Source organism: Microplitis mediator, chromosome 1, assembly GCF_029852145.1.
Source record: "Microplitis mediator isolate UGA2020A chromosome 1, iyMicMedi2.1, whole genome shotgun sequence".
Lineage (NCBI taxonomy): Eukaryota > Metazoa > Arthropoda > Insecta > Hymenoptera > Braconidae > Microplitis > Microplitis mediator.
This window is the reverse complement of record NC_079969.1, coordinates 20,017,143-20,029,097: the sequence shown is the minus strand read 5'-3', so window position 1 is coordinate 20,029,097 and position 11,955 is coordinate 20,017,143. Positions and strand designations below refer to the sequence as shown.

General features: G+C 28.3%; 1 protein-coding gene across 7 annotated transcripts in view; it reads left to right on the top strand.

Annotated features, from left to right (window-relative positions):
* Positions 1 to 11,955, top strand: part of LOC130677493 (protein still life, isoform SIF type 1) — a 149,877-nt gene that overhangs the window by 18,411 nt on the left and 119,511 nt on the right. For all 7 annotated transcript variants that reach the window (XM_057484513.1, XM_057484645.1, XM_057484586.1 and 4 more), the window contains exon 3: positions 10,805 to 10,992. In XM_057484513.1, the coding sequence (XP_057340496.1) occupies positions 10,805 to 10,992 (188 nt within the window). The remainder of the gene's footprint in view (positions 1 to 10,804; positions 10,993 to 11,955) is intronic.

The window sequence follows — 11,955 nt, the reverse complement described above, 5'->3', positions numbered from 1 at the left end:
GAAATCAAGTCGAAATTGACTGAAAAAGTCAGAACTAAGGTGAAATAATTTTTATATATTGAGGCGAAAGTAAGGCGAATAAATGACTTTTTTTCGACTTGGTTTAGCAAGTCAAAAGTAATGTGAATGACTATCGTGCTCAAAGTAAAGACGAATAAGTTGAAACTAAGATGAAAAAAGTTCAAAAAGTTGAAAAAAATTTAATCAAGTTTTATTTTTGACCCGGGTTTTCGGCTATTATTAGTCAAAGAAATTAGTTTTTCGTTCAATAGGACGACTTTGATTTAAAAAAAAAAATTTCACAAAATTCTATGTTGAATAACAAAATTTCGGAGCCATAACCCAAGATGGGCTTTAAATAACTTCTAGTCGAATAAATTAAAAAACAATTTTTCTTCCGAAATTTTAATTTATTTTCTTTTGAAAATCACGTAATTTTTCCAAATAGTCTAAAAATATTATCTTAAAGTAATATCAGATAGGTACTACCTGAATACTACCTAAGTACTACTGATAATATCGTCGTAGATTTGAGAGCAATAAATCTGATTACTATGATGTAACGGTTGATATATTTAAATTTTAATTTAAAAAGATACAATAAATTGCAAAAAAGTACCTAACTCATATACATTTTCGAGTAAAATATTATATTTCGCACTGAGAATACTTGGAAAAAAGTAATGTAATGTATTTTGAGACTATCTGAAGAAATTACGTGATCTTAGAAGAAAAATTGATTCGCATTACATCAAAAGAAAATTGTTTTCTAATCTATTTTACTAGAAGTTATTTGAAGCTCATCTTGGGATATGGATCAAAAATTTTTTTTTTCAACATAAAATTTTGTGAATTTTTTTGAAAAAAATTAAGTGTCTCATTGACCGAAAAACTAATTTTTTGACTAAAAATGGCCGAAAAGGCATTCAAAAATTTTTTGTTTCCGATTTCGAATTTTTTTTCAGAAAGAGCGTTGAAAAAAAAAATGATCCCCCATGACGTGAGATTATCATAACTATAGTTAAAGTTATATCCTTTTTAAGCAAAAATGATAAGTCCGGAATGGGTGGAGATAAAGAGCTAACAATTTAGCTGAATACTTCTTTCTGAATGTATGAAAACATATTAAAAAATCAAAAAAATCCCAGAGGGTCACCGTCGCAATGTCGTTGAATCGATATGGAATGACCCATATATATATTAGACTAGGCCAAAAAAATCAACTATTTTTTTTTTTTAACGATACTGTGAAAATATTATTTGAGATGACTAAAAAAAATGATTGTGAAAATTTGAGCCCTTAATATTGATATGAAGAGGTGTATCGAGCGTTCAATTTCCTTCAAGAACATTCATTGGCTTTTTCCGGAAACTTATTTTTACATGAATTACAAATTTCCAAAGTTGAACAATCAAATTTTAAAATCACACCAATGTTCAAAGCATGATTATAAGGAAACGGTCCATCTGACAAAAAATTTTAACCAGACTTTTTTTGTAAAGTATCAAATTTCCTTCAAAAAGTGTATTCAAATCAATTTCGTTTATCTCGATGGTTTGAGAGTTATGAGACATAAACCCGCTCATTCAAAAAAAATCAAAAATTGCGATGATACACCTCTTAATATCAATATTAAGAGCTCAAATTTTTACAATCATTTTTTTTTTGTCATCCCAAATAATATTTTCACAGTATCGTTAAAAAAAAAAAATAGTCGATTTTTTTGGTCCAGTCTAGTATATATATATATATGTATATATATTAGGGTGGTCCGTTTTGAACGAATAGTTCATTTTTTTCACTCCTACTTCAAAGTATTATTGTAAACATTGAGAAAAAATTTCCCTGAAAGTTTCAGCTCTTAATTTTCATTTTAAGTACTTTACATTTGATTTTCAAGTTCTCCCATTTAAAATACATAGGAAAGTTATGATTTTTTTTTAATTCTCTACAGCTCAGCCGCATTTCAAGTTATTGGGTCGTCGTTTGCGGCTTTTTGTAGGTAATTTAATACTCTTCTAAAGTCTCCTCAGTAATTTTATTGAGATTCTATTTGTTTTTTCTGTATTGGTTCTGAAAATAATTTTATTAATAATAATATGGGTTTTTAGTTGATGTTGACTAAATTAAAAAATTTATAGTGAAAATGCAGACAACGATTTTTTAGGAAATTTGAATCTCTACAAAAAAGATCCTCTTAGTTACCCTTAGAGGAAAAAACTAGGGGTGTGCGAATATCATTCGAATTGAATCAAATCGAATAGTAACATTCGAATTGAATATTCGACTAATTCGAATTATTCGAATAGTTCGAATTATTCGGATAATTCGAATAGTTCGAATAATTGTCTTGTGCTCTCAAATTAATCGATTTTGATGGAAAATTTGTCTTGTTCGGGTGTATTTGACTCAATTGGAATATTTTTTTCATAGAACTCATTACTAAAATAATAAAAATTTTATTGTTAAAAAAAGTGTCATCCGGTCATATCCGGAAAGAAGAGGTAAATTTCGTATTTTGATTCGCAAATTCCTTTCTACATAAATTAAATAAAACATGCTACACGGCGAAATTTTTTTAAATTTTCCATGTCAGACAGTCTACAATAAGTATTTCATCTGCGAATTTTTCTCCATGTATTATCCGAATTATACAGACATAGTTCAAACTTTTTAGTACATGTAAGACACATCATTGAACTATGTTATAGCAGTCAAAATCGCAGCTTATGTAGGGGAAGGGAAGAGCAAAACGGGGTAGGGTAGGCAAAACGGGATACCCCCAAAATTTTATAAAAACAAAATTCTATTTTTTAAATGTATTTTAAACATTCCAAAATCACTTTTGTAAATATAATTTAGCATTGTTTTGAATATTTTTGTTTAACTTTTTCAAAAATCGAGTGTCAGTCAAAAAATGTTAATGGCTTTTGTTTTATCATAAAAGCCAATAATAATTTTTTTTTCTTCCTTTGCATCCAATAATTGTGTAAAACGTAATTTTTCTTTATGAATATTGCTTACAAAAAAAATTAATTTAATCAAAATTATTTAATATGCAGAAATTTTTTTTCACCTTTTTTAAAAGATGCCCCATTTTGCCAGAAAAAGTAAAAATTTTTTTGTTTTAATGGCAACTAAAATTTTTCTTATTTACTTTGAATCTGTCGAAACGGAAAAATTATTTTCTTCAGTAGAGATATGATAACCCTGAAGAGAACTTCTTTAACAGCAGAATCAGTATCTTATTTAATTTTTCTACATAAAAATGTATCACAAAATGATAATAAATACGACGAATACAAATTCTTCTTTAATTTAATAATTAGTTTATTATTCGAATGATTCGAACTATTCAAATTATTCGATTCGAAATTCGAATCGAATAATTCGATTCGATTCGAGACGAATAATTCGTAAATTCGAATATTCGCACACCCCTAGAAGAAACAATAGGCTCAAGCTTGGCCAAGGCTTGGCGCAAGACATTAACTCTGGGGAAAGCTTGAAATCCAAGCTTGGTCCAAGTCTGTGTAAGCATCAAACACAAATTTTCATTACTATACCGCATAGGAATTATTACTAGGTTGTTTAAGGTACATCACCAATACTGTTTTCATCGCAATAGGAATATTTACGGTACATTTCTCTCCGTGTGTTATGCCAAGACTGTATCTCAGTATTGGCCCAATATCCGGTGCCAGTATTGTGCCAAGACTGTTGCTGAATAAGCACCTATATTTATTAATAATAAATTAAAAAAAAAAAAAAATGTTAGTAGACATGTGCGTGATGGTAACATATGGAAAGAAATTTGTACACAGAGAAAACAGGTAGATCGATAAAACTAATTTTTTTTGCACTTGCTGGGTCTCGAACCTGGTCCTTCGTAGCTACTAGGCAAGTGTTTTATCCACTAGGCTGTTTTACTGTACATAGAAACCAGAGTTTTTTAGGTACCATTTATTATTTAGACTGGTAAACCAGGGCTTGTTATTTGAGTATTGGCTGAATCTTGGCTCAAGATTGACAAGCCAAGGCTCGTCAATTGAGTATTGGCTGAACCTTACTCAAAGACTGGCAAACCCAGACTTGTGAATTAAATGTCTGTTGAATCTTGGCCTAAGACTGGCAAGCCAACACTCGTCAATTGAATGTTGGCTGAATCTTGGCCCAAGATTGGCAAACCAAGGATCGTCCTTCAAGTATTGGCTGAATCTTTGCCCAAGACTAGCAAACCAAAGTTTGTCAATTAAATGTCTGTTAAACCTTAGTCCAAGACTGGCGAACCGAGTCTCGTCACTTGAACGTTGGTCGGATCTCGGACCAACCTTTGGAGGCCGAGCTTGGGTAGCCCAGTATTGTGCCAAAACCGGCCCCGTTGTCAATATCTTTTCCCTACAAGGGTAAGGGGCTCGAGTTCTTCGTTCATTGACATAGGGATATCATTAATTTTGTAAATAAAATAATTTTCAAAAAATTTGACCAAATGCCTTTTAATTTTAATTTTAAATCAGTAAATAATTTTCTATTTATTAATTTAACCCATTAGTGAATATACGAAAGGATTAAATTTGATAGGCTTCAAAATAATTTTTGACAGATATTTTATTTACAAAATTAATAAAACCCCTTTATCTCGTGAACGGAGAATTTGAGCCAATTAACTAATTGGCAGGGTGTGCGACGAAAACGACATCTGTCGACCGCATTGAATCATCCTCAAAAAGCACAGAGAGAATACAGAAAGTTTTTATAAACAAATAATTAAAATTTTTAAAGATTGCGAAATATATGTGTGATACCACATTTGAAAGGTGGAAAAATATAGAGTAGATTGTACTGAAAAAAATAAGTATAAAAAATTTTAATAAACACAAAATAAATATTATTTTGAACGACATAAGGTTAGCTTGTAATAATAATGATAACAACAATAATAGTCATAATAACAAATGAGTTAAAAGAATTATAATTATAATTTTTTCAGAGTTAAAATTATTAATTTGCATTAAGTAAAGAAATTAAAGTGATTTCAATTATTAGTAATTTAAAATTTTAAAACTCAATAATTAAAAATACTTTGTGTTAAAAATTTGTAATTTAAAAAATTCCTAGTAATAATTTTTAGCCAAAGATGAATATCATGGATGGAAATGTATAAAACTTGCAATTACTATTTCTGTCAGTATTTTTGCAATTAACAACACAACAACTACTTGTTCTTATTTTTTAACACTGCTTTCATTTAACTATTCACAAGACAAGTGCGATTTAACGCGTATTTCGTCCACTGCAGGCGCTACAATCGATTGGATTGTCCCCACCCTATACTCGGCACCCTGCCATATTGGCCTTTTTTTGTAGAGAATAAAATTTTCTAAAAAATCGTAATCTGCATTTTTACTGTAAGTTTTGTTATTTGGTCAATATCAATTAAAAACCCATATTATTATTAAAAAAAAATTTTTCAGAACCAATACAAAAAAAAAACAAATACACGGAAAAAAGATTAGTTGAAAAATTACATTTTCGTATAGTAGTAAAGCGCTCCGAGTCTGAAACTGTAAAAATTACATTTTTTATCCAGAAATAACAAATATTACAGTTTCAAACTCGATATCATCGATTTAAACTGTAAAATTTGCTGCTTAAAATTGTATTCATTTTATTACTATTATAAATTTTTAAAATTACAGTTTAAGCTTTAATGTTTAAAGATTTTTGCCCGGAAGGCCTATTTTTACTGTAGAAACTGTAATTTTTCAACTGCTCTTTTTTCTGTGTAGAATCACAATTAAATTACTGAGGAGACTTTTGAAAAGTATTACATTATTTACAAAATGCCGTGAATGGCGACCCGATAACTTGAAATGTGGCTGAGCTGTAGCGAATTAAAAATAAATCTTAAATTTCCGATAAGGAGAAAAAAATACAGCAACTGTTACTTAAAAATATGAGTTAAAATTACTAAATTAATAATGTAATCTTAAAATGCTATCGAAATTGTATAGTTTTTACTTTTTTGTGAATTTAATTTTCATTTACATTTAGTAATGTTTGTTATTTAAATTACTCTCTAAACGTGAATTAGTGAAATAAGTGAATATTCACTAATTCATGTTTAGAGAGTAATAAATTTAAAATGAATTAGCAATAAAAGTAATAATGTAGCAATTTTTGAGATAAACATATAGTATTAATTACTGTTTTGTAATTTTTACTATACACTTAGCAATAACAAGTAAAAGTAATGCACTTATTGATTCGTATTAAAATTTCTTACTAAAATATATTAAATATTAAAATATTTTTGAGACTCTTTTTTCTCCATGTGTGTATTTTAAATGGGAAAACTCCAAAATAAAACGTAAAGCACTTAAAATTAAATTTAAGGGCTAAAACTTTCAGGGATTTTTTTTTTTTTCAATGTCTACAATAGTATTTTGAAGTTGGAGTGAAAAAAAAATATTCGTTCCAAACGGACTACCCTAAAATATATATTTTTTATTCTTTTCTTTTTGTCTTTGTGACACAATTTTTCTCTTAAACTCCTTTTTAAATTACTTCAGTGTTTATTTTTCTGCACAGCAATTTGAACTGACGTATGTATATTATGATTAATTTCTCGCAAGTCGCTGTATTCTAATGTAGTTCTACGATAATTGATTATCTATAAATCTATAATCTATTTAGAGATGGAGAAAAAATACCTATCATTTTTTTATTCGTGTATTTAAGTTTGTTTATAGTACAGAAAAGATTAATATTTTGTTAAGATTTCTTGTTTAAGTGGAAAGTTTGGTAATTAAACTTTTAAAGAGATATTTCTTCTAAATTTAATCATTAAAAAATTACATATTGGTCATTCCATGTCAAATCGACCAATAGTTGGAATCGACTTGGATTTCCCTTTCGATTTGGACGAATTTTGGTCAGAAGTTTTCTATTACTATATAACTCAGTTCTGCCCAAGGAAAAAAATTGAAAATCTTTCTTCAAAAGTTATGCAAAATACAAAATTTCACGATTTTTCCAGTTTTTCAACTTTATTTCTTAAATATCTCGAAAACTATGATAGTTACAATGATGATCTAAAGCTTGTTTTGAAAGGGATACTCGAGGTTATGAAAAAAAAAATATTCCAAAAAAAAATTTTGAAAAATGAGAAATTTGTCAAATTTTGAATTCTTGAAATTCGTCAAAAATGACGATCGACATTATAAATGTTTGGCTAAATTTTTTTTGTATAACACCTTGTACTTGTTTTAAAAGATCCTGAAATGTTCAGAACTGTGTATTTAGTTTTTGCAAAAATATGAACTTTTTAATTTTATTAAAAAAAAATTTTTTTTTTTTTCATTTTCTTGTTAAGTAAAGTAAACAATAGACCGGTTCAAAAAAATCAACAATTTTTTTTTTTTTTCAAAACCCGCAGTGAAATATCTTCCTAATCATGAAAAAAGAAGCCTGTGAAAGCGGCAGCTCTTAATATCAATTTTGAAAGGTCGCTCATCGTAAATTTCTATTTTACGTTTAAATAACATGGAAAAAAAAATTTTTTAACTTTGGAATTTTACAACTCATTTTGGGAATTAACATGTCAGGGTGAGAGATACATATTTTTGAAGGAAATTGAACGCTCTAAATAAATTGTCTCTTATGTTTTTTCTCTAAGTCTACTCGTTTAAAAGTTATTCGAGTTTAAAGTTCGACATGTAATTAATTTAACCTTTTTTTCTTAAATTGTGGTATAATAATAAAACTCATCTTCGAAAAAAATTATTTTACAATTTTTAAATGGTATAGATAATAGCTTTAAGTTTAACACGATTATTTTCAGTTTATAAAATTTACAATTTTCACTTCAGCTATCAAAACTATGAACAATGAAATGATACTAACAACAATTAAATATCAATGACCCAACAATGACATTTTGATGGAAAGACGACACTTATTCAGGAACAATCTTTTTTTATTTGTTGAAATAATAATATCAAATTTTTGCACAAAAAATTATTTAAATATAGTGGAAACCTAAACATGCAAACCTTCTCAATAAGACAATTTATAGATAAATTGAGAAAAATATAGATAGTCCGAACTGGGAATCGAACCCAGACCAATTCAGTATCACGCCGAGTGCACAAAAAAGTGCTCTCTTAAAATGAACCAGTGAAATTTCACTGATTTTCCAGTGAAATCCACTGATTCACCAGTGAAATCCACTGGTTCAACCAGTGAAATTCACTGATTCAACCAGTGGACTAAGATGATCGCTTGGCTCACTGGTTCAACCAGTGAAACTCACTGGTTGAACCAGTGAAATTCATTGGTTAAACCAGTGATACGCCGGTGTACTACATAAAAATAAACACAATAGGTTAGATTAATTTTATTTTATTATAAACGTTTATTTAAAAACAAAGTGAACTAAAAGAGTCTTAATAACAATTATATTTAATTAAAAATTATTTTGTAATAAAATAAATAATATTTATTAGGATTTATAAAAATTTAATTTGTTTCCGTTTTCAATGGGCTTTTTATATTGTTTAATTTTAAAATTATGTCATTCATTTTTGAGGTTAGCTCCAAGCTATTGAAATTACTCCAAAGTTATTTATTTTTAAACTCTGTAAAAATTGTGTCAAATAATTATTATTGTTATATAAAAGTTAGTTAAAATATTACATGAAGATAATCAATAAATATTACTTATTTATTGACATAATAAAACACTTAAATATACTCATGTACAGAATGCTGCTGTACGGTACAGCCTGTACCCGTGCGCTTACATATTTTTAGTTCACTGGTTGAAACCAGTGAGCGCGACGTTCACTGGTTCATTTTAAGAGAGTGCACTACATTTCCTACAAATCACAGTTGGTCGTTTTTCCGAAAAATTATGTGCATACAATTCAAATTTTTGCACGCCTCGGAAGCGAAGCGGAGAGGTTGTGCTTTATAACCGACCTGTCAAGGTCACACGATTTCCACTCATTAAAGTGCATATATTTTTTTTCTATTACTCTTACACATTATGAAAAACACATCAATATAAAGCTGAAACACTAATGAATAATCCTGATACTTTTTTTAATTTGTCTGATATGTATTAATATAAAAAAAAGTTCATTAAAAAAAATTTATCGTGGACGTCCATTAGTCTGTGGTTCAAAAAAACGGCGTGGTACGGATATCTCGAGAACGACTTGACGAAACTACTTAATTTTTTTTTCAAAATTTTCAGAAATAAGCAAGGAAGGTTTCTTTCGAAAATCACTACTGTAGGCCTTCTCGTTTTTTTAAAAATAAATCATTACGGTTAAAACCGGCAATCTTACATGTAAACAAACACACACTGCCGCCATTTTTCATTAGGAATGTTCTCCTTATTTATTTTTTTTTTTACTTTTATTACCGTATATTTACCATAAAAATTTCTATGGGAAAAGAGCGGGATATTTAATTTTATTCGAAATTCAACTTTTAAAAAAAAACATAACATGAGCGTTCGAGGCGTGCACTTTTGGATTTTCCAAATTTTTTTAAACTTCAAAGAGAGAATTAATTTCAGATTTTTTAAATTGAAAAGTCATTTATTCCTCATAGTAGAACAATGAAAATCTACTTTGTCAACGACGTTAAACTTGATAATTTAATATTTTAAGACAAATTTTTTTTTTCAATAATAATTATAAAATATTTAAGAAAAATTAAGACAAAAAGGTTAAATTAATTACATGTTGAACTTTAAACTCGAATAACTTTTAAAGGAGTAGACTTAGAAAAAAAACATAAGAGACAATTTATTTAGAGCGTTCAATTTCCTTCAAAAATATGTATCTCTCACCCTGACATGTTAATTCCCAAAATGAGTTGTAAAATTCCAAAGTTAAAAAATTTTTTTTTCCATGTTATTTAAACGTAAAATAGAAATTTACGATGAGCGACCTTTCAAAATTGATATTAAGAGCTGCCGCTTTCACAGGCTTCTTTTTTCATGATTAGGAAGATATTTCACTGCGGGTTTTGAAAAAAAAAAAAAAAATAGTCGATTTTTTTGAACCGGTCTAATAAACATAAATAAATTTGATGTCGAATTATCAGTTTCGATATTCATTGATTCTAATTAAACGGGAACGATTTAGACCGTAATTTTCAAAAGAGTTGTTTGAATGAACAATACATAGCCAATAAAAAAAAATAGACCGATTAATTATTTGTTTCGAGAGTTATCTCACTTACGAAGATTCATACGTAACAATTGACAAGACTAGTTTCTTGGATTAAAATAAATTTAAATAATTAATTTAAAATCAATGAATTAACAAATCGACTCAACGTTGGGTTTAAATTATTCCTTAACAAATGAAAAGAGTGTAGAAATATTTTTGTATGAGTGAAATTGTCAACGAGAAAGAACCTTCAGTAAAGCACCCTCAGCGCTTTCGCGCTTGAGGTGTGCAAAATAGTCCCTTAATTTGAAACAGTCTAATATATACAATTATATATTGCTATTTAAAATTCTCAAATACTTCACAATCACTCACATTATCAATCACGTATATATTGATCATTTCTTTCATCTCGCCTTACAACCGATGCTTCGCAAATCTATATAAATCAATAATATATAAGCTTAAGTTTGTGTATTCCTTTCTTTTGCATGTATTAAATCTAATCTTATGAATTTTTCCTAATTGAAAATTTCTTATTCTACTAACTTCCTTTTTTTTTTTAATCATGGGTTCCACAGGACAAAATAATTAACACAATTTTGAGTACTTTCAGATTGTGGGCTGAAGTCTTTCATGTAAGTGCGGCCGGACAAACAGGTCTTGTCAAATGGCAACAAGTTTCAGAGGATCTTGTGCCTGTCAACATTCGCTGTCTTCAGGATTCCCCTGAAATGGTCTTCCATATTTCCGCCTACAATAGCCAAGTTGACAGGATTCTAGATGTACGACTGGTACAACCAGGTCAGTCAAAAATTTTTTTTTTTTATATTATCTGCATTGAAACTCATAGTTTCAGTGTCTGTTTAGCCAATGGAAACAAACCAATTTTAGGCCATGCGATTTAACGGGTTGGAATTCATTAGTTTATTTCCTAAAGCAGAAAACATATAGTTTCTATTCGCTAAACTAGTTTCTGACTTCACTTCAGCTGCATTTATTTATCATGAGCCTTTGAGTAATCATATGTCATTCTTATAAATAAGTATTCTCATAAGTCCACAGACTTACGGCATAAAACACTATTTCAAATGTGTGATGTCAATCAGCCGCATCCTTGTCATTTTTTCATCCCCAGTCACACAATGACCTATTATTCTACAATGTTAATTAGCATTTTACGTCAAGAATTGTTAGAACGAAAAAAAAAATACTTTTTTTTTTTCATTATTAAATATTTAAGTTACTAAATGTGTATTCAATTTTTTTTTTATAACTTTTTTTTAGTGAACTTTATAATAAGTTTATTTTATAAGAAGTTCAACAATCAATAATAAATTAGTTTATTTTAAAAAATTTAAGTTTCAATTTTTAAAAATTTGAGTTCTAGATTAGTTTATGTTTCATTGTAAAAACAAAATTCAACTAATTTTCTCATAAATATTCAAAAAAATTTATATTTTTATTTTAAAAAATATTTTATATCTCCACTCGGGAAAACGAATCATAAATGACCATATATAGTTAGATTAAGTCATATATAGCCATATATAATTTCGAAGACAAGAAAAAAATAAATGATGTACTTTGATACATAACTATGTATGGGCATTAGGGTGAGCCAAAAAAACCAACCTATCGAATTTATGTTTTAAAAACGACCTATATATCGAGTAAAAAATTCTCCCATTGGGCAAAATTTCTAGCTCAATTTTAAAAGGTGTCGGTAGCCATTTGGAATTTCCCATTTAAATAACATGCGAAAAA